Below are 27493 nucleotides of genomic sequence, written 5' to 3' on the forward strand. Positions count from 1 at the left end.
GGATGGATGGATGGATGGATGGATGGATGGATGGTTGAGTGGATGGATGGATCCATGGATGGAAGGATGGATGGATGGACGGATGGATGTTATAGCAAAACAGTCCCAAGAGGCTGATGATCACCTAAGATTACACAGCAAGTCAGCAGAGGAGGGATCAGAATCGAGGACTCTAACCCACTTCTCTCTCACACACACAACACCAAAGCTTTGAGAATGAAACAGTGTTTTCCTTACAGTCTGAACAGAGCTCAATTCTTTACTGCATCAGCTCATGGGAACTTCTCTCTAACCCCATAAAATAAGTGTTATTGTATCCCCTCATGTCACAGGGATATTATATCCATTTGTATCAATCACCCCACACTATAAGTGTTATTTTATCTCTTCTCCTCAGAAGAGGAAAACAGGCTCAGAAAGGTTAAATAACTTGCCCTTCTTACCCAGCAAAAGAGGTGAGGCCAGGATCTCACCTTTTGTCTCCTGACCAATTTTAAGTGTATAAGAGCTGATTTATCTAATGGCAACATACAGATTGTGGGCACACATCTCTACACGGAAGCTAGATTCTCTCCCTGGGCAGCTGTGGGTGGCAGAGAATCCCACCGACACCAGAATAGACACACAAGGTGTCCTGTGGTCACAGAACACAAGCCTGACAAAAGGTAGACCAACTGTACGATTTTGAGCAAGCTACTATCGTCCCTGAGCCTCAGTCTCCTCATCTGTAATATGGGTATCAAAATTGCCACAGCAGATGATTTCATCCGCAAGCCGCTCTGGTCCCAGAATGCTATTCCCATCATGGTATTTCTTCTTGGGGGGGGGGGGGGCGTCTTAAAGACAGAGAGAGAGAAAGAGAGGAGAGGGAGAGAGAGAGACTTCCCCACCATCATAATCTCAGATTGCAAGGTCCTATTCTGTCAGGACTTTTCTCCATGCCATGTTTCAGCTGGCAAGCAGATGAGGAAATCCCTGTCTATGTTATTCAATGGGTTAATAATTTACTATATCACTTCTTCTGTGTAAGTACTGCATGCAAGTAATGACCTTCTCAACACCAATGCCTTTATCAAAAGAAGTACCCCTGATGGTGGACTTTTAGTCATTGTGGCCCGTGGTAACGAGGGGGTACCAAAGCGCCAGGGGACATCTACTGAACCACAGCATGGAGACAGCCATCAAATTCCTGAGGTGGGAGGAGTGCCAGCTCTGGACTCAGACCTGCCTTGAATCTACCTTGTCCCATCGCTTCCTGGCCACGTGACCTCAGGTGGGTTGTGACCTTCTCTAGACTCAGGTGCTTATCTGTCAAACGGAGACAAGCACGTCTCACTGTGAAGGATCGTTACAAAATAGAAATGAGCAATGCTGCACACTGTGGTATAGTACCTGGCAAGCAGGAGATGCTTATAAACACTGGTTTCTTGCCTCCAAGTGTGGAGCTGGCCTATCTCTTTGTTTCTCTCTTCCTCAGTTTCTCCTGTTCTGTTTTCTTCAGTTGCCTTGTTTATGTTTCCCTTCAAGGAGTATTATTGGACGCCTATTTCAGGCTAGTACTGTGCAGGCCCCTAAGTGTTGGTGACGGTGAGACAGGCAAGGCCACGCCTTACAGGGCTTTATTCTAATATGGCAAAGCAATGGGGGGGAGGGGGGCTTCATCTTCCCAAGGAAGAGTCAGCCTCTCATACACCCCCTGCCTCTTTATAAAAACCACCAGTAAATGCCAGAAATGGAAACTTCCTTGTGCCAGGGATCAGGTTTTACGGGGGACTCTGTCCGCCAAGCTTGATGCAGATCTGGATCTGCAGTGAGTACCCAGTAAAAAGCACTGAATGAATGAGTGAAAGGGGAAGCTTTGGGTGTGGGGGGTCTTTTGATGCCCTAGACCAGAGTGCTCCCTCTCCCCTCCAGTCCTCTCTGACCCTGTGCTCGCCTCCCCCACCCATTCTTTATAGGGCCTCCCAGCCACCACTCAGCTAAAGACATATTCCTCCCGCTGCCTGCAACCTTCTCTCCATCTGCTCCCTCTGCCTGCTCAGGCTGCAATGTGGAGATAGTGTGGCAAGGTGGTGTGGGGGGAGGGCGAGAGAGGGCTTCTAAATTGGGGTGAGAGGCCGCAGAAGCTGGCTGGGCCGCAAAGGTAGCCCACACAGTCTGTCTTGAGCCTCTGGGAGTGCCTACAAGCCTGTGCCCCCATCTAGCCCTTGGCCAACGCCTGTCCCTAAGCATCCGCCTGTCTCCCCCCTCTACTGTCCCCCACCACCTCTATTCGTGGACAAAAGACACGATGCTGAGAGTCAGGGCTGGGCAAGAGCACAGCTTGGAGGGTGGGCCCCCAAATCCAGCTCAGATAGGGGAAGGGCCCATATACAGCAGAGCTAAGGGCCTGAGCTGAGAGGAAGCCCTGGCTAGCTCTGGCTCCCTGTTGACAATGGGGATGTGGACGATGGAACTCACATTAGAACAGATCAGTTTTAATTTATAGTCCCTGGTGAGGCTTCACAGGCATGGGAACCCCCGCCCCCAACGCAAGTATTGGATACACAATTTCGTGGCCATTTATGTTGTTCTAGAGAGATTAACAACTCTCATCAGATCCACAGAGTGGGACAACTTTCTAGGTTACGGGACTCGCTTTGGAAACAAGGGAGGCTGGCAGGGCAGAGGGCTGGTTGGGGCCCAGAGGGACCTGCGAGGGGCTGCGATGCGGCTGGGAGATCTGGGACTGGGGTCATTCCGGGAGGCTGAGCCATGGAAAGCTCTAGGCTGCTCGCAGGCTGAAGGCTGCGCTCGGTTTTGAGGCCTTCATCTCCCCGTCTGGAAAATGGTCAGGAACGCTCTCCGGCCTCGCCTGGCCCGCGCTGGGCTGCCGCGAGCATCCGCTGGGAGGAAGGCTCGGCCCACATGACGCCAGGGGAATTGGCTTTAAACTTTGCGGGGCCGACGGCCGCGGCTGGAGGCGGAGGCTGGCCCCGGGGGCGCGGCGGCCCCTCCTCCCTGCTGCCCCCCCGCCCCCTCCCTCCCTCCTCGCACTCGCTCGCACAGACTCGGCCCCAGCCCCCTCCCTCCTCCCGCTCGCTCCCGCTCGCTCACCGATCAGACTCTCTCGCCGCTCCTCCTCACTCTCCCGCCTCCCGCGCCCTCTCGCTCTTCCCGATCTATCTCTGGTCTTCAGCTCGCGTCCTCCGCTGTTGTCTCTCGGCTGCCCTGGCCCTTGCCGCCCCTTCCTCGCAGCGCCTTCCCTGCGCGCTCGCCGCCTCCCCGCTTCCAGGCTCCCGCGCCCGTCCGCCTGTCCGCAGCCCGCGGCCCCGCGCGCCCCGCAGCCACGATGCCCGCGCCCGGCCGCCCGCCGCGGACTCGGCGGGACCTCTCTGCTCCTCGCCCTGCTTCTGGGGAGCCCCGCGGCAGCTCTGGCGGGAGGTAAGCGCCCGGAGGGGCGGGGCGGGGGAGTGGGCAAAGTTGCGGCGTGTGCGGGCGGCGGGGGGTCGTGGCCCACCCGGGCGACTCAAGCACCGCCCGCTGGGATGGGGAGCGGGGGCGGCCACCCAAATTCGGGTCTAGGAACCGCGTCCCCTCGGCCCGGGCTGCTGGGAGTGTGGAGGCGGGGATGTGTCTGAAGGACTCCGGCGCTTCCCGGCTGCGGGCTCCCTTTTCGGTCTTCCCGGCTGTGGGGCTGACTCCATTTGCAGCCCCAGAGAATCTCCTTGGAGTGGGGTCGCCTCCAAACCCCAGATGCCCGGAGCACTCTGCAAACCGCACCCGGGGCTGATAGCCAGATAATTCTCACCCTTTCGGGGAGAGGAAACGAGAAGGGGGGGGGGGGGGGTGGCGGCAGCTGACCCGCCCTGCAACTGAGACTAGACTCGAACAGTGCGTCTGTGAGTGGGTGGGTGGGGGGGGGGGCGGGGTGCGTCCTAATGCCGAGCCCTCCCACTCTAGGACCCTTTTGGTTCAGGCTGCCTCGCGGGACTGGGTCCCTGGACCGAGTCCCAGCCAATTGTCTGGCAGCCGACTTGGGTGTGGCTTTCGCCTGGAGGCCGGTGGAGGGCCCTCAGGTCCTCAGAACTTGCGGGGGAGGAAGAGATGGCAGGTCACAGTCGGGAACCTGAGCGGACACTCCCCTCCCCCACCCCCAACAGCCTAGCGTCTCTTAACACTGTTATGAATTGGAGGGGTGGGTACTAGTTTCACCCACCACGTGTTTGCCGGTTGGGAAGGGGGGAGGGGTCCAAGTTTAGGGGAGGACCGCTGCTCCTCCTTCCCAGACCCGGAGCCGCACCCTCTTCTCCACCCCGCTGAGGTCCCCCAGGAAAAGTTGTGTGTTGGGGGGTTGGGCGCTTCATTCACACAGAGCCAAGCGGGAGAGCTTTGAGGATTTAATCAGTTCAGTAGGAGACCCAAAAGTGGAGGTTAGCATTGGTAGACCACCGGACCTAGCCTTTTGAAAGGTCCAACTCCGGCTCCCAGAAACTCACGTGGGAAAAAGCAGGGCAGTTGCAGGGTCTGCCCAGACTGAAGACTGTCGGGGGCGCACACCCACCCCACCTGGGTACTCATTTCTGTTTGGATGGTCTTGACCCGGAGTTGGGGCCCAGGCAGTGCCCTTTCACCCTGGGGCGTTCTGGACCCCTGGCGAGCACACCTGCTTTCAGCACCAAAGGCCGCGGACAGCTCTCAGCTTCGTGGGCCTTAGTTCCGGGTCCCATTCCTTTCAACTCTTACCCACAGCCTGGAGTGCCCTCCTCAGCATAAATCAGGCATTTTATCCCCACCCCCCTTCTTTTTAAATGTGGAGCCCCGGAGTGCAGAGCGAAGGAAATAATTCATCACCTTTTGTTTAACAAAGCATATCATTAAAGAACCCCCCTTTTATGAAGCAATAATATTCACAATTTACACCAGGTCTGGACAATTTCTCTGGGAAAGATGGGGGAAGAGAATCGGTTTAAATAAATCGTTTCCACCACAACATGCTCTTCCTTAATTAGCTGTCTTTCCACAATGGCTTGGTGGCCTTGAACAGAGTCCACATCTCCCTCTCTCATTCCCCGCCCCCCTCTTTTGAATCTGTGTTGTGACTAACACACAGAAAGAACCCAAAGCTACCCAGTGTCTTGCTGGCTTTTCTCAAGTGATTCTACCTCTGAGGACCACACTCCAATACACCACCCTCCAGGAAAAATGCCTTAATGGCAACTCTTGAATTGTCATCCGAGACAAGGATTTCATATCCTGCTTCTTTCCCTGGCTTCAAATACAAAATGTGCGTGTGTTAATTTTTAAGACATTTCATATTATTTCCCAACTGTTCAACACTATAGCTAGCCAGCATATATTTTTAATTAACTTCAGGTCACCGCCAAATTAAAGTCAACTGATGCACTACTTCGGAAGGCTCATTAATAACTGTGAGCTTCTGACTCTTAGACTCTTAAGTCTTAAGGAAAGAGTGAGGATAGCCAATGAACACTGCCAATTCTGATGGTGCTTTTGGAAACAATTGACCTTCCACAGTAAATTCTATTTTTAACATGGAGCCCAACTTCCCGCTAATGTGGAAGGAGAGCCGAACATCTAATACCTTGTTGCAAACTAGTCCTGTTTGCCTGTGGAGTTGAGGGAGGTTTGTAAATACTTGAAAGGGACTTGTTGCTACATTCTTATGCAGGTCACGTGATTCTCTGGGCCATTTTGCTGTAAGGCATGAATAAGTATAAAGTATAACTTGTTTTTGAAGAGGCTTCTTATTGTCTAAAATATGCACATGGGGAATAATTGTAGCTCCGTGCTAAGACTGCAGAGCGTGAGTGTAATTTCTTTTCTTTTTCTCTTGAATTAATAAAGCAAATTCAATATTGCTCAATAAGACTCAAATTTGCTGCCTCCTCTAGTCTCTAATGTGCGTTGTTGTTAAATTCACTTAACAACTATTTTCATTATGGATTGCCATTCTTTTCCACGGAGTTTTGGCTGCTTCTGCCAGGGGCCACCTTATCTAAGCTTGAGGGATTCTTCTTGTGTTCGCAAAGTTTCATTAGACATTAGGACAATAATGTTATAGTCAGTCCTCCCTTTTCCAAGACAGAAGGATGTTTCCTGATCAGAGTGGCTTGTTTTGTGGTTTTGCTCACAAGTACATTCCGGCTATTCACAAAGCTATTCCAAACGGCTCAATTTACTGGTCCCCCTGTTTGGTCCAGTGGTGTGCTTCAGACCTCCACTAGGGGCGCTCAAAGCTGTAGTTGGTGACCTAGGGCAGTTCTGACCTTTGTAACCAGCAGGTGCGTGCAATACCAAAGGTCGGCAGGGCAGAGCGGAGCGCTAAAGATGGTCTCGCCACCGCCTCCACCCCACCCCCCCCCTTTGCTGCTTCCTACAATTGATTCCTATTTCTCAGAGAGAAATTATTGATTGACACTTGACATGCAGTGGAAACAGAGGAAGGAAAGAATGCAAAGGCAGGAGAATGCTCCAAGAAAAGCAACCTCAGAATGCAGAGTCCTGCTGTCCTTTCCTCTACCAGCTTGTGGTTTCCTTCATGGAGCCAAACTGCAAAACACCAAAGAGGCCATGACGAGGCCATGACAAGGCCATGGGGAGTTCTGGGGAGTATGAGCTGGGCACTGGTATCAGATTGATAGGGTTCTGGAAAAGAGATATGCTGGCCTCTAAAACCTGGGTCCAGGTCCAGGTCCAGTGTTCATGAATGTGCGACTTCCACAGCACCGTCTTCTCTGAGCATCCATTTTACCATCTGTGAAATGGGGGCAGGGCTGCGGGACTGATGGTCCTGGTCTGGAAGGATGTTTGCAATGATTCTGTAACACTTCCTTGTAAAGCACCTGGCACGTAGTAGGTGCTCAAGTAACATTTCCTCTGTTTTTCCCCTGTTTTTCAAAAAGCAAATTGCCCCTATTAGTAGGCACCAAGGGAGCGAATCCCTGAAGTTGGTGAAGCAGATGTTGGCATAAATATCTGGGTGACTGAGGCCCAAGTAAAAAGGGCGGATGTGGGAGATGGTGCCGGCATCCTTCCTTCCCAAGGCCTCCTACTGTAAATCTTTGAACCCCAATATTACCATCAGGAAGCAGAGTCCGTGGCACCAGAGGTGTAGGATGGCAGTCTAACGGTTGGAAAGGAGATACAAGGAGAGAATCTTCTGGAAAAGACATTTACTTGTTCATTCATTTAATTTACTGAGCCCTTCCTATGCATGTGGCAGGCCCCCCGTAGGGTGCAGGAGAGACAGAGTAATATGTTGGGGTCCCTGTCCCAGTAATGACCGCTTAGCAAGAGAGATCGGAAGTAACCCACTGGCATCCATGCCCTGTGATCTGCGCCTCGGGAAGGGGCATATCAGAGTGCTGTGGGATCTCACGGGCCAGTGTGGTACACTTTCGCCTGGTGGGCTTCCCTGAGCAAGTAGCATTTGAGCTGGCCCCGGAGGGATGTGACAGGTGCCAGCAGACAGGGGCGATTGTTCTACGGTGGGATAGTAAAAGACTGTGAAGAAAGCTTCACTTTTGGAGCACATCACGCACGCACGGGAAAAACCAGAGGGAAGTGAGTGAGTGGGAGGGGCAGGCAGGTGGGCACACAGCCTGACACCTTTCTAAAAGAAATCCTCAGACCTGCCCCTCCTCCGTGCTCTCCCCGGGACTTCGTGGGCTCAGCGCATGAAGCCTGGAACAAAGGCCTGTGAGGCGCTGTGTTAGCTGTTGTCCGCTAGAGGTTGTGGTGACACACCGGAGCAAGCCTCTCTGAAGACAGCGGGTCCCAGTAGCCCAGTAGAGCCGCCCCAGCACTGGGTAAACACTGCCTCACTAGATTTGCATATTTGCATAAGCCTCTGGTTACTGTGGTTCCTCGGAAGCAGCCTTTTGGTGTCGGGTGAAGGTAGGGGGTGGGGAGAGAAGGGGCTGGTTCTAGGGGAGGGTACAGTGATGATGAGTCAGGTGGAGGTCAGCGGACATGTCTGATGTCATTTACAACATGGCTGGGGCCACGTCTTAACAATGAAAACAGTGTTCACTGAGTGTTGATTTGGTTCCAAGCCCTGTGATAAGTGGTTTATGTAGGTTGGTTCAGGGAAGCCTCACGACAACCCCAATAGATGCAGTTATCATACCCATTTTATAGATTGGGAAGTGGAGGCACAGAGAGGTTAAGCTCTGTGTCGAGAGTCAACAAGCCAAGAAGTGGTTGTAGTCTTGCATCATTTTCTTTCAATTTTTTTAAATGTTAATTTATTTTGATAGAGAGAGACAGTGCGAGGGTGGGGGACGGGCAGAGAGAGAGCGGAAGAGAGACAATCCCAAGCAGGCTCGCACTATCAGCACAGAGCCCAACGTGGGGCTCGAACTCACAAACCATGAGATCATGACCTGAGCCGAAACCAAGAGTTGGATGCTTGAGCCGATGCTTGAACCGACTGAGCCGCCCGGGGCGCCCCTGGCATCAATTTTTTAACACCATGCCTCGCCATTGCCTCGTTTTCCACATTCCCCACGCTAGTGTGCAGATTTCGCTGATGTATGACAGGGGCCAATAAATATTTGTCAGATGCGTGTTGGAGGCGTATCCTCTGCCCACCACTGTTCCTGGTACAGGGTAAGCACTCAAGTAAAACTAGTCAAACTGAAGGGAGTCATAAAGCGAAACAGGTTACAATGTATGTGTGGGCAATTCGTTCATAATCATCGTCTCCAACGATTACTGAATATACATCAGGCACTTACATAGGTTGTATTATTTAATCTTCCCAATTTCTGTCCATTTTAGTGATGAGGAAACCAAGGCTTAGGAAGCTATTAGTTCAGGAAGCTCAAGGTCATCAGCTAGGAAGTGGCAGAGGTAAGATTTGAATCCAGATACTGTGATTACTGAGCATATGAGCTTGAGTGTCGGGCACAGCGCCTTCTAAGCTGGGTCCTGCTGTGTTTCCCAATGAAATGTGTGTACAAGGTGACTTCACTGTTAGTGTGCCATCAGGCTGGGTGGGTCTGAGCCCCAGGTCATCAAACTCCAAAACCTGCTGGGATAGTGACCAAAATGGACTAGGATTTTCCTACGCCCCTAACATCTCTGAGACAAAGGAAGGAAGGGGAGGAGAGAGGGGAGGAGGGAAGGAGGAAGAAAGGAAAGCAGGATAGAAAGAAGGAAGGGAAGAAGGAAGGGAGGGAGGGGAAGGGGAAGAGAAAAAAGGAAAAAGAAAGAGAGAGCTTAAAGATTATTCTTCTCAACCAAGAAGACTTCACAAAAGAAGGTGAGCAATATGGCTCCTTCGTTGGTTGGCTTTGGAATTCTGGTTGTTTGTAATTTCCCCTGTTCCCAAACCACCCCACCATTAATGGAGAACCCAGAGTATAGAAAATTGGTTTCTGTAAGCTCCTAAATTAAGGAACCTAAACTTAATCATCTTTTGGCTGCGAGTCTCAGTTTTCCCATCTGTAAAATGGATCACAATAACCACAGCTACATATGCAAATCTGGCCTCACAGGGCTGGGATGAGACATGGGAGTTAAGGGCTTTATGCATACCAGGGAGTTAAGCTTCAGGGCGGTGGGTGCTGGCATGGAAGGCCCAAGCCCCCAAGCACCCCCATGTGTGTTTTGTCCTGGGCTGGTTATGAAAGAATGACAAAAGAGTGGCACTGTGGTTTGCCATTCAGTGTGGGTCCACTCTGGGCTAGAGGACTGGCCATGTGCTTACCCTATATATTCACTCCTTTGGTCCTCCCCCAACCCTATCAGGTGACGTTACTAAGTAGGTATTACAGGTGAGGAAACGGAGTCTTGGGAAGGTACAGCCCTTGCTCAAGGTGTTATGAACAATGAAGGTTACAGTCAGGGCTCAAATCCAGGTTCATTCTAGATGCTAGGGTATGAAGTATCACCTAGCAATGGCCAAATGGAGAGACGATGCAAGCCCAGAAACTAGGGCAGTTTGCACTGGATGCCAGGTGGGGAGATGCTTCCTCATCCAGTGGCAAATGCTACATGTCTCAAGTCAGCTCTCCAAGAGGAGAAACAGTTCATCCCAAACTTCCATACTCCCTCTGATGCTCCTGGTCAAAGCATCCTTCTTGTCTCACTCATGCAGTTCCTTGAAGCTGGACTGTCCCCCTAGGAGCCTGCATAGCTGAAGATTAAATTCCCAGCTGGCTGATTTTAGCAGCATGACCTTGAGCTATGCACGTCAGTGCTCTGAACCTAGTTTGGCCTAATACATAAAATCAGGGTCCTGTCTCCCTTGCAGGATGGTTACAAATAGTCAAAATGGGTAGCTATGTATAGCCCATAGCAAGTACTCAATAAAACTTTCCATTATTGCTACCAATATTCACCTGGTGAACTTCTACTCATCCTTCAAAACCCAGTCCCTAATTGTCTTTGCCTGTCTCCTGTCTGTGCCAGTTATGAATCACCCTCTGCTCCCCCATCCCATTTTATCCCTCTATTATAGATAACTCATACACTCATGATGCATGAGTTACCACTTAACATGCCTCCCTCAAAAACATCAACCGAAGCTTACTCATCCATATGACTCTTAGCCTGTCTGTAACCCAGCATAAGCCTCAACCCAGTTGTAAAGCTACACTACATTGCCTTTCATCTCAATATTAGTGGCGGGGAGGTAGAAGCAATCTGAAGATCTGCATGTGATTCCTCACCCTTTCTCCTATATCCGTGTGGTCTTGGACAGCCGTTCAGGAGACTTGATTCCTCATCTGAAAACCGGAAATAGCAGTAGCGTCCTACCTCAAGGAATTGCTGTGAGGAAGATCAGTGAGCCGATGGATATGAAATCGCCGAAGAAGTCTACAAAAAAGAAGATGAGGAAGACAAATTCGATGAGGGAGGAAAGAGACACACTTTGTGAAAAACAACCACCACGACCGACCTTTGTGCAAACACACAGCCACAAGACGGGCCATTCGGTGGGTCCCCGCTGAAGCCGTGTTTCCTTCCAAGGGGCGTATTGGCTGCAATTACCCTGTGGCTTAGCTCATTTCGGGACAGAGACTTTCTGGGCACGACACTGGGTGTTGTGGAGTCTGCCTTCTCTTGGGTCCCCTGGCAGCAGCAAAGACAGCAAATGCCCAGCTGAAAACTAGCAAAGTGAATGAAAACCTGTGCTTTAGAGTCAGAACAACCTGGGTTTCAGGCTGTTGCTTTTCATTAGGTGTGTGACCTTGGACAAGCAGCTGGGTCGCCCAGAGCCATCGTTGGACCACATGTAGGGGTGCCGGTCTACGCTCTCGCATTCTCCAGAGATGGTGTGATGAATGGGGACTGGGAATTGACATGCTCTGCAGAAAAAGTTAACAAGGCACCCCCTTCCTGGGCTCTGTCATATTAAATCAGATTGTAGCAGATTTCAGGCTCTCGACCTGCCTCGATCTGTTCCCTGATAATTTCATTTTACTGAGGAAAGAGACCCAAAGACAAGAAGGGACTTAACTTGCTCAAGGTCCCACTGCAAGTGAGGGGCAGAGCCAGGACTCAAACCTCTGACTCCTGTTTTCTGACTTCCTTTCTGAAATGACGTTTCCCCTCCTTTAAGAACAGTGGGATGTTCTCTCCTAGTGTGTGTGCTGAGAGCCAAGCAGAGGTGGCAAGGGGAGCCTTAAAGTCTCTGGCTCCATTAAACCAATGGCATCCATTACCCAAATCGGATATTTACATCGTGTGTCCGTGGCAGACTGACTGCATAAAAGAAATGTTAGCAGAAACTGAAATCAGGCCGTAGCTCCCTCCCATGCTGACTTGGCATCTGAAGCTTTGAGGCACTAGCAGACCAGCTCACACCTGGGAATGGTGCCATCCGAGCAGATGGCTTGAGTCAAGCAAGCAAGAGTAAACCATGGAAGCTCAGGGAGGCTCAGGTCCCAGGCCAGGTGCCCCCCTCCCCTGCTGGTCTTCTTTGCTCTCACCATGGGTCGTAGGGAGTGGCTCATTGAGAAATCCAGTGGGGGTGGGGGGAGTGTGGAGAGCCAGGGAAGAGTTGATTGAGGCATGGATGATGTGGTCAGAGCCAGCCTTGGGCAAGTAGCTGGACACTAAGGGATGATCTGAGGGCTGGAAGTTAGAGTAAGATGGGTGGATACAGTCCAATACATGGAACCCGGAGCTTAGGACAAGTCCTGTAGGGCAGAGGGGTGAGTATGAACCAATGCGTGATGGTTTCCTTGTCTGGTCTCATCCATTCCCAGTTTGGGTGTAGGCACGTGCCAAGCTCAGTGTCATGAGTTAGTGAGTTGGGATGCCGAAATGGGGCATTGACTAAGGACCAAGAGCCCAGCAAGGCATTATAGTGTGGTAAAGAGCACTTATTCTGAAGTGACAGATATTGGCTCCAACCTAATTGTGTGATCTTAGACAAGTCACTTAACTCAGATGATTGGGGTTGGGGGGGGGGGAGTGATAACAATTATAGTAATGATTTGTTGAATCTTAGCTGATTCCCAGATTCTCACATCAGTGCTGGCTTCCAAGAGAGGAACCATTATTTCTTTTGGCTGTGCAGAACAAAGGCTCATTCAGGGTAGACAAGAATAAGAAGGCATGCCCTAAGGGTACCCCAAATACTGAGCCAAGAATACTCCAGGGATGGGCTCCTTTCTCCATTTCTCTCTTCCACGGCATCTGCTTCTGTCTACATAGGTTGCTTCTGGCTCTCTCTCTATCGCCTACCTCCTCTGCTCACTCACAGCAATCTTTCTCATCACCTCTACTTACACATGGGCTATAATGGCTTCTCCGGGTGAAACTCTACATGTGCACCATCTTATATGGTAGCCACTGGCCACACGTGGCTATTTAGTTTTAAATTTGAATTAATTAAAATTTAACTTAATTAGAATTAGAGTTCCTCAGTCCCACTAACCACATTTCAAGTACACGTTGGTCATGGGTGACTAGTGGCTGCCATATTGGAGAACGTAGACAGAGAACATTCCCATTGTGGTAGAAAGTTCTACTGGACAGTCTTGCTCTAGATCATGGCAGTCCAGACATACCATCTGACACTCAGCTTCTTCATGTTTTGCTGTTCAGATTCTTGAGGAGTATGGCTTGTCCGGCTCGGACAATAGATTGGCCACAGTCGTCTGTGGCTGGTGGGGTGAGTTTGCCATGGGGTGTAACACAGGGCTCATCAGGTATGTATTTGGGTAGAGCAATCACCACTAGTGACATTTCATGCTCTTGCTCTGCTGGTCTCCACAGTTGCTTTCTCAACCCTTCTAATTGCCAGGATGTGGCTCTGGAAACTCTTTGGCCAGTACATCCATATTTATGTAGCTGTGGCCTCACTGATAAACATATCTAAGAGCTGGGGAAGATCACACTGTGTCTGCTGACTCGTCTCCCTCACTGGGCAGTGAGGTCCTTGGGGTCAAGAGTTGTCTCTTATTGTCTCTGTATTCTTAGCTGTTTTGTTGAAGGGATGAATGAATGGATGAATGAATGAATGAATGAATGAATGAATGAAAGGAATTCATTATTTGGCCATGAATGACCCCAATTTGGGAGGCATAGGGCACAAAAGCATTTGCAGAAAATGCCCTTCCCACCATTTGGGTAAACTCAAGAAAAGAATTTGAGATGGGCATTTATGAGAGGGGTCCTCATAAACTGTTACAATTGGGCGTTTCAAAGGGTCCATTCTCTGCAAATCAGGCTGGGGGGGAAAGTGAAGAGAAGCTTCAAGATAGGGCCCCAGGAGCCTGCCCCCTCCTTGTGAAAATGTTCATCTGGAATGAGAACAATGCAGTTAGGAGCAATGGTGGAGGTGAGTGGGGAAACAGAATGCGTTTTTTCCCAAACATGTGGTTCTATGCATGGTTTTAGTAATGCAGCTGTTATATAACGTTGTGATTTCTTCAAAGCTTTAATATTATGGAGACAGAGGGAGGAGGTGTTTAATGTTTAAAAGAATGTACTCAGAGTACACTTTCTGGGAGTGGTGGACTCAACACTGGCCTAGGCCAGAGACGGGTCGGAACTTGGATCCCAGCCCCGGTGTTTCTGTGCTGTGTGACCCCGGAGGAAATGGTCTAATCAACTCAGCCTCAGTTTCCATCTGCAAAACAGGAATATGATGCTTCCTCTGCCTCCCCCATAGGGTGGATTGTGAGATTGCAATGCCTATGTCACCTCCCTGCCCATCTCCAGCAGTGTCTGTGAATGGTCCCCCAGCCCCTGGAGTTGAGCAGTGTACAACCTATGCAGCAGTATGTGGCAGCCCTGGATGTGGAAGTGCACCACTAAACTGTAAAGTCATTACAGCAAAAGGAGAGGGACAGAGCTCTCCTGACTCCTCATTCTCTACAGGCTTCTGATCAGACCTCTTCCTCCATGGCCCCTGTAAGGCAGGTTTACCAAGTTGTAAAGCTAATTTGGGGCCAACCACCTTGGAAATTAATGCAAAATGTGCGGAATCAGTCCTAGCCCTACTTTTCCAGGGCTTCAGGAAGGGAAATTTGCCTAATTTATGGCATTAATAAAAAATGATGTGCTCGGGCTAATTTGCATACTTTTACTTCAATCAGGGTTAAAAGCCACACTTTGTTGTTGTTTCTAAAGAAAGCCTCAGACTTCTCTTGTTATTCCAAAGGTGTAAACTTAGGCAAGTTACTTAACTTTCCAGGCCTCAGTCTCCTCGGCTGTGAAATGACAATGATCCATGGACCCACATCACTGGATGTCGTGAGGACTCGTGAGTTGTAAATGGGTAGAATAGTGCTTGGTACCCGCTAGGAGTCCAATACTTACAGTAGCATAGATAATATCAGATTATACTTATGGTATCATCATCATCATTCATTCATTCATTCAACATGTATCTTGTCCTACAATTGGTGTCGTGGAGGAGTCAGAAGGACGCGGTGTCACAGTGTGCCAACCTGCGGAGTTGTTGCAAGCCCAGCACCGGGACTCGTGCTGGAACAGAGCAGGTGTCCAGCCACGGATGCATGGACAAATGGATTACAATGATCATCAATCACTGTACCACAGATGCAAGAGTTTGAAAGCCTTTCTCCCCGCTTCTAGACAACAAGGTCCTCCAAAGCAGGGGCCGTGTCGCATTTCCCCACCTCCCAGCGGTACATCTCCCACAAAACAGAAGCTCAGTAAATACAGAGCTGTGGAATGAATGGATGTTGAGGTGTAATCGTTCTTAATTAGCGTGTGGGAAGTGCATATTATCAGCATGCATGCTAACGCATAGATGTCCTCCTCCCAGGGGCGCCTGGGTGGCGCAGTCGGTTAAGCGTCCGACTTCAGCCAGGTCACGATCTCGCGGTCCGTGAGTTCGAGCCCCGCGTCAGGCTCTGGGCTGATGGCTCGGAGCCTGGAGCCTGTTTCCGATTCTGTGTCTCCCTCTCTCTCTGCCCCTCCCCTGTTCATGCTCTGTCTCTCTCTGTCCCAAAAATAAATAAACGTTGAAAAAAAAAAAATTTAAGATGTCCTCCTCCCAGACTCAGAACACCTCATGTCGGTGTCCCCAGCATCTAGCTCAAAGGGCACAATGGGCAGTGAGCAGGTGCTTATTGGACATGTGGCAGTGGCCTAGAGGTCACAAGTTAGAGTAATAGAAGCCTGAGTCTGGATCACTTATGAGCCATATAACCCTCAGCAAGTTGTGCTTTATGGGAATAGTAGAGGCAGAGGAAATAACTGTACCTTTTTCATCTAGTTGATGAGACACACACAAAAAATTAGGAAAATTTCCATCAAGAGCTGAGCACAGTGCCTGACAGAAATTGAATACTCAGTATAGATACTGCTACGAATAAGTGAATGAGCACTGTTCTCAAGAGTCTTTTTTTAAGTGTTTATTAATTTTGAGAGAGAGAGAGAGAGCACAAGTGGGAGAGGGGCAGAGAGTAAGAGGGAGACACAGAATCTGAAGCAGGCCCCAGGTTCTGAGCTGTCAACACAGAACATGACACGGGGCTTGAACCCACACACTGTGAGATCATGACCTGAGCTGAAGTCAGAGCTCAATGGACTGAGCCACCCAGGTGCCCCTCAAGAGTCTTAATAGAGAGAGACTTGATGGGTCATTCTCAGCTGGAACAGAATTTGCAAATGCAAACCCCAGAGATAAGATGTTCTGTAGGAATTCAGGCATGGACATTGATTTTAGAGCAACCACATCTAGACTCTGCTTCCCAATTTAAGGCATTTTATTATCTTGGTTAATAAAATCAAGTTTCTAAGCAGAAAGCAGGGGTCCGGATGGGTCAACCCATCACTCACTGACTGTGAGTGTTTAATCACCAAGGTTCATCTCAGATCAGCCACAAAACCCCAAACAAAGAACCACATGGGCATAGGCTTCCATCAGAGGCTTCCAGAAGGCAGTGTCTGGGTCTGTCTTGTCTCTCCACCATGCCTCCACTCTCCCTGTTTCCAAAGAAAGTAGGTCCCCGGAAAGGCTGAGAAGGAAACAAATTCCCATAATACACTAGAATCCCGTGGCTTTGTTTATAGAATCCTGCTTAATTACTAGCAGAACCTTCGAGGGTGACTGTTAGAGCTATTTGATTCTAGACAAGGAAGCTGGGTCTCAGATGGCTAAGCGCTGGTGGATTAGGGTTCCTTCCTTCCTTCAGGCTCTTTTTCTTCCTTCAAGACCCTCTGTTCTGTAGCAAGCACTCCATAGGTGCTAGAGATACAGAAATGAATAAGGCGTAGCCTTGCCCTCAGAGACCCTATCATGTAATCATTCTTCACACTCAGGTATGACTCACGTGTGTCAGTGCTTTTCTCTCTTCTCCCCTCTCTCGTGCTGGCCTGTTGACTTGCAGGCATGGAGTGGCTGCTTTCGAGGCACCAGGGCTGGGATTTCCCAGTGCATTCCCAGGCCACTAGTCCTGGTAGGTGTCTACGTGTAGCGAGGTGGTTTGGTCTCATCCAAGCATCTCTAGGAAAACAAAAAATTTTTTTAGTTGACGCTCTTCAATGGGCCAAATAAATCTATCACTTGAAGAGAACCTTCTGTAACCAGCCTAGACTTCGCAGGAACAGAGGCCAGAGGCGAGAACTCCAGTGAAGTGTTACTGACTTCACTTATGGCAACAGTAGGCTGGCTTTTTGTTCTCTTTCACATGTAGGAAAATACATTCTGAGCTGAGTTGCCAGAGATGTAGCGAGCGTGTGAGAGTGTGTATGCGCGTAAATAGTATGCCCATTATTTCCTTAACGCATAGACTTGGACAATCAGTTAATGAGGTTTGGCCGAAAACAAATGAATTCCTTCAGGTCCTGGGGTAGTTTTATTCTCAGTAGTAATAAAAATAGTCATTTATTCTCTGCATGTGGCAGAGTAGATACCCGTTGTTGGATTAGATCGTTACAAACAATTTTGAGGGGCTAGTGATACAGAAAATTAGTCCTACTTTCCAGACGAAGAAACTGAGGGTCAGAGAGACTCCGTGATGGAATGATTCCTTGGCCTTTGTGTTTCCTGACCTTGATGTTTTTGAAGACTACAGGCCCATTGTTTTGTAGAATGGCCCTCAATTTGGACATATACACTGAGTTCTTACAAAATGGCACATGTTGTCCGTATCGGTCTGTAACTTGACTTGCTCCTTCTTGGTCCCAAATTCCAAGTTAGGCTGTCTTCACTGGCTCCCTTTCTTCCTCCCCAGCCTCTAATACCAAGGATTGTACTCCGTTCTGGGATCTCTTCCCAGGCGCCTCCCCTCCACCCTCCTCTCCCTTGGCCATGCTTCCACAGCTCCAGGCTGGCACCCCTGTCCTGGTAACCTGCCTTCCCTATTCTTAGTTTTGCTTATACCTGTGTTTCCCCCCGACTAGGCTGTGGGAAATTCAGGGCCTGATTCACCGATTCAACCATGAACAGCAAATATTTAACGTGTGTCCTATACAGGCTCTGTTCCAGGCGCTGGAACAACAACAAAAAAAAAAAGCCACAGGGCCAGCCTTCAAGGAGCTTATGCTCTCTGTGATCTTTCATTTATTCACTGACTCAACACGTTCGTTCATTCATTTATTCAGTGAATATGTGTTAATAGTCCTTTGCTCGGCTGCATCACTTGCATAGTGATCATTCAGTATTTACATAATGGGGTTAAATGATGGCCCACCTCTCAATGAGAGAGACAGGGATTGGCATATTCATCTGTGATAGTACCCACGATAGAAAGCTTCCGGAGAACATCAGACATTCTCACAGGCACCGTGTACTTGAAGGGGTTAAAAAGAAAGCCACGGACTCTGAGAGCATCAGCTGAATGGGAATCCCTCACGCTTCCCATGGGGGCTCAGCCAAAGCCAGGCACCTCTGCCTGACCTGATACAACCCCTTGGCCTGGACCAGCAGAAAGACCACCTGACCAAGAGTGGGAGATCTGTGTTCTGTACAACTACCAAAGATGTGCTGTGCAGCCTTGGGCTCATCTCTGTACCTCTCTGGGCTCAGTTTCTCCATTTCTATATTTAGTGATCTGGGCTTTATCAGGAGTTTCCAAAACATGACCTGAAAGCCCAGGGCAACCTGTTAAGACCCAGATACTCGAGCTGCAGCCCTGCCTTTTGCCTAGGAAGCCCCACACACTGTCTCCTCTGGAGGTTTCTGAGGCATCAGTAACTGTGCCTGAATTATTGGACCTCTAAGCCATGACCATTTATGATTCCTTTGTTGATGATGATGATCCTTACCATTTATATGCCAGGCGCACACTGAGCCCCTTCCTCACCTTCCCTCATATAAGCCACAGAACAGTCCAGCTCTGTAAATCTGTTACCCCATTTCACAGCAGTAGCCACTGAGGCTTGGAAAGATCAACTTGCATAAGGTCACACAGCTGGTAAGAGCCAGAGCTGGGATTTATATCCATGTCTGAGGGACTGGGAAAGAATTCACTGCCTCTCTGTAGTTTGGATGGGGGATGGGAGTCTACTTTTAGCCCCCCACCCCCCCGCCCTGTGTTCCCTCCCAGACGATCCTGGTGCCCTGATATCCTCTCTTCCCTAAAAACCTAGTTAACTCCTTTAATGAGCCAGATAAATGTGCCCGGTAAAGTGCGTGATTGATCACACCCAACTTCCCATGAACCAGGCACGGGCTTGCCAGGCGCCGGGACGGCCTCTCTGACATGAATTATTGCAACCATCAGCCTTCTTCCCGGCTTCTGCACTTGTGGGGGACAGGCTGAGCCAGAGATGCGTTAGCATGGAGGATTCAACCCTCGGCTTGGCTGCGCACGGGCCGCCAGAATTCGGGACATTGGAAGAACTAACAGAAAGCTGTTGTGGCCCAAGTATCAAGAGCGGGGAAGGCATTGGGCAAAAGGAAGGGAAGAGGTGGGTGGACCAGATCCCTTAGGGCAGGGGGGCTGCTGGGAGGTGGCCAGGGGTTTATTCCCTCGCTCTTAGAAGCTCACTGTAAGCAGGGGTGTGGCCTGTGCAGGTTTGATAAAGCCTCTGGGAAGTGGAGGGGGGTTAGTTATGAGACCTTTGCAGACAGGGTTTGGGGGAGTAATCCCACCCCTCACTCCTCCTCATGAGTCAGATTCACCCGTCCCCAGCCTCCCAGCTAAAGTCTGGAACTATGTGAGTTCCACTGCTGAGACCGTCTGTCTCCAACCACAGTAGAAGGGAGGCCGAGGCTCTAAGCCTGCTGGGAAGTTTGCAGGGGTCCCAGCCCTTGACCCTTTGACTGTGTTTAAAACCTCAACTCCTCCACAGACTCGCCCCCTCAGACCTGGCCTGGTGCTTTGAAAGGCTTTCTTTGTCCTCCCCATGGTGGTTGGGACACAGGAAAAAAAAAAAAAAAAGCAGCAGAGAGGAGAGGAAAAGAATATAAATTCAGACTAAGATGATTAAATCCAGCCTCTCCCCTCCTCCCAAACCCTGATCAGACTGTACAAAAGGATCTCATATATATTATCACTGACTCCTGGTTTAATGTAGGCCCGACATTGCTGGGTAAATTAAACGACATTTATAATATAGCTTAACTATAAAAATGTGCTTGGGGCAGAAATTAGACATACCAGGCCTTTTCCAGCAAAAGACATTTTTACAAATGCATGAGCACCTGAACCAATTTGGAGGCCCTGTCATTTTGATTTAGAGCCGGGGAAGTGGGGCTGATCCCTAAAGAGGAGAAACAATTATCCGGGTGAGAGAAGATTTGAGAATTCTTTTTCTTATCACTAACCTGCCTTGCACTCAAAAGCATCAAGTAGAAAAGAGGGTTGACTCATGAGTGAAAGCTGGGACCCTTTTCCACCTGCTTAACCCACAAATCCCTTATGACTTCTACATGCTCTCTCTTCCATGGAGCTCTCCCTGCCCCTCTAAGCTGGGTTAGGAACATCTCACTGGAGCACTCACCTCCATTTTGTTTCAGTTAGCTATTGCCGCATGACAAAAGACCCCCAAAATTTAGTGGCTTCAGGTAACAACCATCTATTTATTATCTCCTGCAATTCTGTAGTTTGACTAGGCTCAGCTTAGTGATTCTTCTGGTGCATGCGGTGTTGGACAGAGCCACAGTCATCAGGTGGCTTGACTGGGCTAGAAATGCCAAGAGGCTCAGCTACATGTCTGATGGCTGGAGCTGCTTACCACCCAAGCAGCTCAGTTTCCTCTCACATGGCCTCTAGTGGCTTGGGCTTCTCCCAGCATGACAGCTGGGTTCTAAGAGGGAGTGTTCCAAGAGCAAGGGCAAGAGCTGAAGATCTCTTAAGGGGCAGCTTCGGAAGTTGTGCGTTGCATTCTGTCGGTCAAAACACGTCACGGGTCCCGCTTAGATTCAAAGGGAGGGGAAATAGACCCCATTATAGATGTGAATGGCCGAGACTTGGCAGCCATATTTAATCTACCTCTCTCGTAGTTATTCCTAATATAGAATTCAGTGTGCTGTTACCAAGGTTTAGGTGTGTGTCTCCTTGTACAAAGGGACGCTTGTCTACTTCATTTAAGGTACAAAGGAGCTGCTATTGATTCAAGTTTGATAGAGCAGCCACAGTTCTGGGTGTTCATTTCAAGTGTGGTCACTCCTAACCCAGGAGATTATTGTGAAATATTGCAGGAACCTAAGGACCAATATTATATTCATTTATAGCAGTAGTCATAATGATGGCTAATCGTAATAAGTATTAACAATAGTATAATTCTTACTGCCCTAGTAGTAATAACTATAATACTGCCTTGTACTTAAGCAGCATTTAGCCACTTAAAAAGCACTTTTATTTCCATTGCCTTACTACTCTGTCCAACAACCTTGTGAAATTCCCCAAGAGGACTCTTATTAGAATCCATAGTTTATAAATGAGGAAACTGAGCCTGAGAAGGGATGAAAAATTTGTCATTAAATTAATCATCATGGATATAATGTATCAAGGACCCAGTAAGTGCTGGTCATCATATCAACAGTTTAATTTCCTTCTCAGAGCGATATCATGAGGTAGATACTGCTATGCCACCATTTTATAGATAAGGTAGTGGACGCTGAGAGAGGTGAAGCGTTTCACTTCTCAGGTTCATGACTGGGATTTACTTCTACATCAGTTCAGCTCCCCAATTAATGACTCTTTCCCAATGCTGCACAGACTTCCTTCCGGATAGCCATGTTTTAAGTTGCTTTGAGCTGAGAAAGCAGATAACATTTGTGCAAAAGTGGTGTGCCAGATCGGAGTGAAGAACTCTTCTGTGAATACCTACCACCCGTGGGTAGCATTTTTGGCTTTGGAAGCTTTCATTATTCACCTGTTCTTAGTCCTTGGTAGCTTCTGCATAGCCACGGTGACCAGGTAATAAATTTCCAGAAAAGTGAGTTGTTCTATGTGTAAAGTTACGTGAGTCCATTAAGTCCGGTTCTCCCAGGGATGAAGTCACATTGAGGTTGTTAATTAAGCACTTAATGGGAGAAAAGATATATATTTTTTCAGCACCTATGATAAAACTCACCCAGTGGTATTTTTGGAGGAAGTACAACATACCAGGTACCAAAAAGTGGGATATTGCAGGGTTAAGCATGCTGACTTTTAAGTCAAGCCACCTGGGTTCAAACCTCATCTCTGCCACTTATCAGCTATACAGTCTTGGACAAGTTATTTAATTTCTCTGTGCCTCAGTTTCCTCATCTTTAACAGAGATTTATAATAGTACCTATCTCACAGGGTTGTGGGGAGGATTAAGCAGGCTAATCTATGTACCGTGTAGTCAGACTTGGTACATGTGCTCATCTTGGAATCCATCACTGGGGTTGGAGTGATGTAAGACCTGATTGGCCAGTCCTTGGCTCCCCAACACACGGATTGAGGTGAGGGATGGTGGAAAATCAAAATGCTGTCACCAAGAGAAAATCCAGAAAGAAAGTCCAATATGTGGGGAAACAAAGAGATTCTTTTTTTTCTACCATGCCTCTATCAATGGCTGAAAGACTCAAGAAGGGACTGAGTATGTTGTCCTCAGCAGGGTCTTATAAGGTGGCTGCAGCCCAGACCCAGCACTGCCATTCACTACTCTGCTTTCCTCAGGAGATAGCGAGGAAAGTGTGCAGGAAAGATCCTGGGGCTTGGCAAGACTGAGACCTGTCAGTTTCGCAGCAAGCTGTCTTCAGTTGTGAAACACTGTCCTATAAATATGTAGGTGCCTGAGAGATAGGCATGTGCCAGGTCCATCCGAGAGGCAAACATTTAAGCAACAACCTCCTGTTTGATGAGAATAAGGAAAATGTGCCATTATCCAAGTCCCTTCCTTTCTGTGACCCTCAGTATTTTCATCTGTAAAATGAATAATGTCTTAGATGGTATCTTAATACTCTTTCAGTCCTTGTGCTTAAGGTTTTGTGCCTAAGTTAAAATGGTTTTAATAACAGCTTAAAAGTGAGGAGTCAGAGCACATCCACCAACTCACTGAGTGATACTGAGTTAGTACTTCATCTATCCATCTACTTGTCCATCCATCCTCCTGTTCATCTATCCATCCATCCATCCATCCATTCATCTATCTATCCACCTGCCCACCCATCTGTCCATCTACCCACCCATCCCCATCCATCAACCCATACGTTTATCCATCCATCCACCTACCTGTTCATCTGTCCTTATATACACCTGTCCATCCATCTATACATCCATGCTTACATTCATACATACGTACATTCCTTCATCTATCCATCAACCTTTCCATCCATCAGCTCATCCTCTGTAAGGTCACTTTAAGACTTTGGTTTGCCCTAAGCAACCTTATTCCAGAGCCCCAAACTCACATCATATCATACAAATTAAATGCATTTTTACTGACGCATTTTAAAGGAAATATGGAAGTCAGCTTTTGGAATTATTTTGTTACCACGGTAACTGTCTCGATTTACATTTATCTGTAATTTCTTGAAAAATCATCAAGAATACTCAGGAATTCTTGTGAAATGAGATTCTAACCCATCAACTCTTTTCAAATATAATGGAACTTTTATGAACACTAAATTTAAAAAATACTAAGGTTGACATGATGGTAAGTTATAGAGCCCATTTAATTTAAGCCTTTATTAATTCTGCTTGTGCCGTTTTCTTTTTCTATTTTGGAGCCAATATATTGTTTTTAGCTTTCAGACATGTTCATGGGCTCTTAAAAAATTTGTCAGCCTCAGGACCTAATGGGTAAAACAGGCCCATTTCCCCAAGGCCTTTACTACTGTTCTTGCAGATCTTGGCTCCTGGTTGAATAAAAGGAAGGAAATCATGCATATGGGCTATCTGGTCAACCCACGCTTGTGCATGAAGGAAGAAACACAACATGAAATACCAACCATCACACCAAAGAGATTTCTTCACGTCCACCTTCCACCCCTTTAGGCATTCCTGTCCTAAATAGAAACAATAATTCTGGACAGATGATAGAGAAAGATAAAGGCAATTTCAAGCACTCGTCATAAATTGTAATGAGTACCTACTCTAGCAGGGTGCATTTTGATTACTTTTTGAAATGTGAAATAGCAGATTTATCTCCTGTGATCACATCGGGAACATTTTTTCTTCATATAAAAAGAGGTTTCGAGAAATGCTGAAAGGTTTAGGATAATGAAGGCAAATTGCTCTTACAACAGCAGGGGATTGTGAACAGTTTGTGTATCTTTGAACATTGAGGGGGGAAAAATGAGAGAATTCCCCAAGGGAAAAAAAAACCCTCAATTTGTCACCAAAAAATCCATGTGAGAAAAACATGGCTCGATGCCTGAGGAATACATATGAACCAGAGCCCTTGGTGAATACCCTAGTCTGTCTCCCTTACTTAAAGATGAAGTGTGTATAATTCAGAGAGGAGAGATAACTTATCTAAGATCACAAAGCAAGTTTGTGTCAAAGCCAACAACTTCATGCTTTTCTTCTATCATAATGCTCCACATCGTCCTACAAGGGTGGAAAATGAATGAAGGAAAAAGGTACTCTTTATACAATTTGATTTTTTTTATTTGACATTATTGAACATTTGGGAGGTGTACAGAAAAAGTTAATTGTCCCATCCCTGCCCTATTGCATCGACAAAGCCTATATTAACAGCCAATGTGGATCTTCTTTCCTTTGTTACAATTTTGAGAAGCAATTTTCTCTTTATGTTTTATATGCTTCTTGAGTCTCTGTGATGTTCATTCAATTGTGTTCAATTCCCTGGAGCTGTTTGGGTCAGATTCTTCTAGGAACAGTTACCATGCTGGAGATCATGGTGCTGTGTGCACCCATGTTGGGCATCTCTTAAGTATCATAAGTATCAGAGACTGTGCCAGATGTTGAAGAAAAGAAATTGTCTAGGACAGACTCCATGCCCCCCAAAGATTCTGAGGTTGATGGGGAGACTGGATGTATAAGCAGACAATTTTGAGAAATAGTGAGGTATCCTGTGATAGGAATAAGTCACAGAAGTCCAAGGATGCACTTGACACAGCCCAGGATTTAAGGAGGGCTTCCTGGAGGAGGTGATTCCTAAGCTGAGTCCAAAATGATAAATAAAAGTTAGTAAAGATGGGAGAGAGAAGGGCATTGCAGGTTCAGAGAAGAGCAAATCGGGGGGTTTGGAGGCAAGAACCTTGGGGCTCAAGGCAACCTTAGATGCAGCTAGATCCTACTGCCAGAATTCCTATTTCACAGGTGGGGAAACCAAGGCCTATTTGAGGCTATGGTGCAATTACACAGGCCAGCTTATTCTGTTGTTCTTCTCAGCCTTGACAGAAGAAGCCAATGAACGATATTGTCTAAGAGGATTATCTTGCAGATCTTTCTTGTAAGTAGTGCATCCTGAAACACAGGAGATGTGGATCATATGTGCCCCTGAATCTCTGCCCCAGCCCTGTGTTCAGAAAGCCTTCCCTTGGGGCGCCTGGGTGGCGCAGTCGGTTAAGCGTCCGACTTCAGCTCAGGTCACGATCTCGCGGTCCGTGAGTTCGAGCCCCACGTCGGGCTCTGGGCTGATGGCTCGGAGCCTGGAGCCTGTTTCCGATTCTGTGTCTCCCTCTCTCTCTGCCCCTCCCCCGTTCATGCTCTGTCTCTCTCTGTCCCAAAAATAAATAAACGTTGAAAAAAAAATTAAAAAAAAAAAAAAAGAAAGCCTTCCCTTACACTCACTAGTTGGCAAGATTGGACAGCACGTCAACTGTCTGTGATACACAATAACTGCTTCAGCCTGGCCACGCTAATGTGGATATTTGGAATCCACATGTAAATTGAGCAGTAGGCAATGCAGTAGATTCTTAGAAAAGTGTTGGGGGATTCTGGGATAGGGTACTCCTGGTGGTAAAGAGAGTAAAACACAGCTATTAAGAGATTGCACTCTGTATCTTTACCCACTTCAATTTGTACCCCAGCTCCACCATTTACAAGCTCTGCATCCTGAGCAATCGACTGTCTCTCAGCCTCCTCGCCTGTAAAACGGGGACAGCAGTAGTTCCCACCTGGAGGGACTTGGTGTGGGTACCAGTGCTTGCAAAGATCTTGACTGAGGGCTTGGTGCAATCTAAGCGCCCAACCAGTGATAGCTGTTTGCATTGTCTTATTCTAATCCAAACCAAGCTCCAGAATTGCTTAGGGCCAGCTATTTCCACTGAGGTATTCTTTTTAATAAAGGTTTGTGCTGGGCATAAAGCCACAGGGAGATGCCTTACGCTGTAGAGCACCTCACATGTCCTGCAAAGCCTCCCAGGCATGATCAGGGATGACTCAGTGTGGGGAGGTATTTTGGTTCACCCTTTTCTCTGCTCTGGTTGTCCAGATAACTGGACTGTGCCTGACTTTGCAAGACCAGCCAGACTGAGCGCACAGAAGTGCCACCTCAAACTCTCAAGCAGTCTTTGATATGCCCGCTGCCTATGGGAGAACTCTTTCTCATACGCTAAAGCGAGGAGGGGTGAAAAAGTGTTGTAAAACTCTGCAAGTGCCAGGAATCATACAGAGATTGAAAAGCCCGGCTTTGAGAGTCAGAGTAAGCTTAGTTCCCATCTCAGCCCGGCCACTGCCTTGCTGTGTGACCTTTGGTCTTAGAGCTCCTCTCTCGGAACCTCGGCTCACTCATTTCTAAAATGGGAATAGGCCTACCCACCCTAATTGGGTCATCACGAAGATTAAATGGGATCACAATAGGCTAAGTGTTTGGTACTGCTCTTGGGATGTAGGAAACACTCCAGTAAATTCTAGCTATCTTGTGATGTTGTATTTATTCATTCACTTAGAAAAAAAAAAATATCTAAACATTGCCTATGTATGCCATGCCCCTGGATAGACACTGGGGATGTAGTTGCAAACAAATAGATGTGGTCTCTGCCCTCGTGAAGCTCAGTCTATCAAAGGAGAAAGATAGTAAGCAAGTTAAAATATATGTATATATGCATATATATGTATCTATATGTGTGTGTAATGTATGACATATATATAATGTAAATATATGTGTATATATGCATATATTTATATGTGTGTATTTACATATGTATATATGCATATATGTGTGTATATATGAATATTTATGTATATATGCATATATATGTGTATACTCATATATGCATATATACACATATATATGCATACATATGTATATATGTGTGCATAATGTATAACATATATATAATGTAAATATGTGTGTATACATGCATATATTTATATATTTCCTATGTGTAATTATTATATATTATACATTATATACATGTAATATGTATGTGTATATATGACACACACAGGAAGAGTAATATAATGTACAATGTATATAATATATGTATTATATATTACATGTATTATATGTGTCTATATATTATATATTATACATATGTATATATAAAATTACAAATAGGAATAAAAGTTTTGTGAAGGCATCAACCAGCATGCTGGGATCAGGGAATCAGGCAGTCACCTGATTGAAACCTCTTTAAAGAAGTGACTTTTCAACTAAAGTAGATGAGTAGGGGTTTGTCAGGGTAGGAGCAAAGGAAACAGCATGTGCAAAGGCACTGGGG

General features: G+C 47.5%; 1 protein-coding gene across 1 annotated transcript in view; it reads left to right on the forward strand.

Moving 5' to 3' along the window:
* The first annotated feature begins 732 nt into the window (after positions 1 to 732).
* SEZ6L (seizure related 6 homolog like) overlaps positions 733 to 27493 on the forward strand; it is a 187151-nt gene continuing 160390 nt past the window's right edge. Inside the window, 2 exon segments of the mRNA XM_030335829.1 lie at positions 733 to 807; positions 3303 to 3423. Coding sequence (XP_030191689.1) covers positions 733 to 807; positions 3303 to 3423 — 196 coding nt within the window.

Source organism: Lynx canadensis, chromosome D3 (genome assembly GCF_007474595.2).
Source record: "Lynx canadensis isolate LIC74 chromosome D3, mLynCan4.pri.v2, whole genome shotgun sequence".
NCBI lineage: Eukaryota > Metazoa > Chordata > Mammalia > Carnivora > Felidae > Lynx > Lynx canadensis.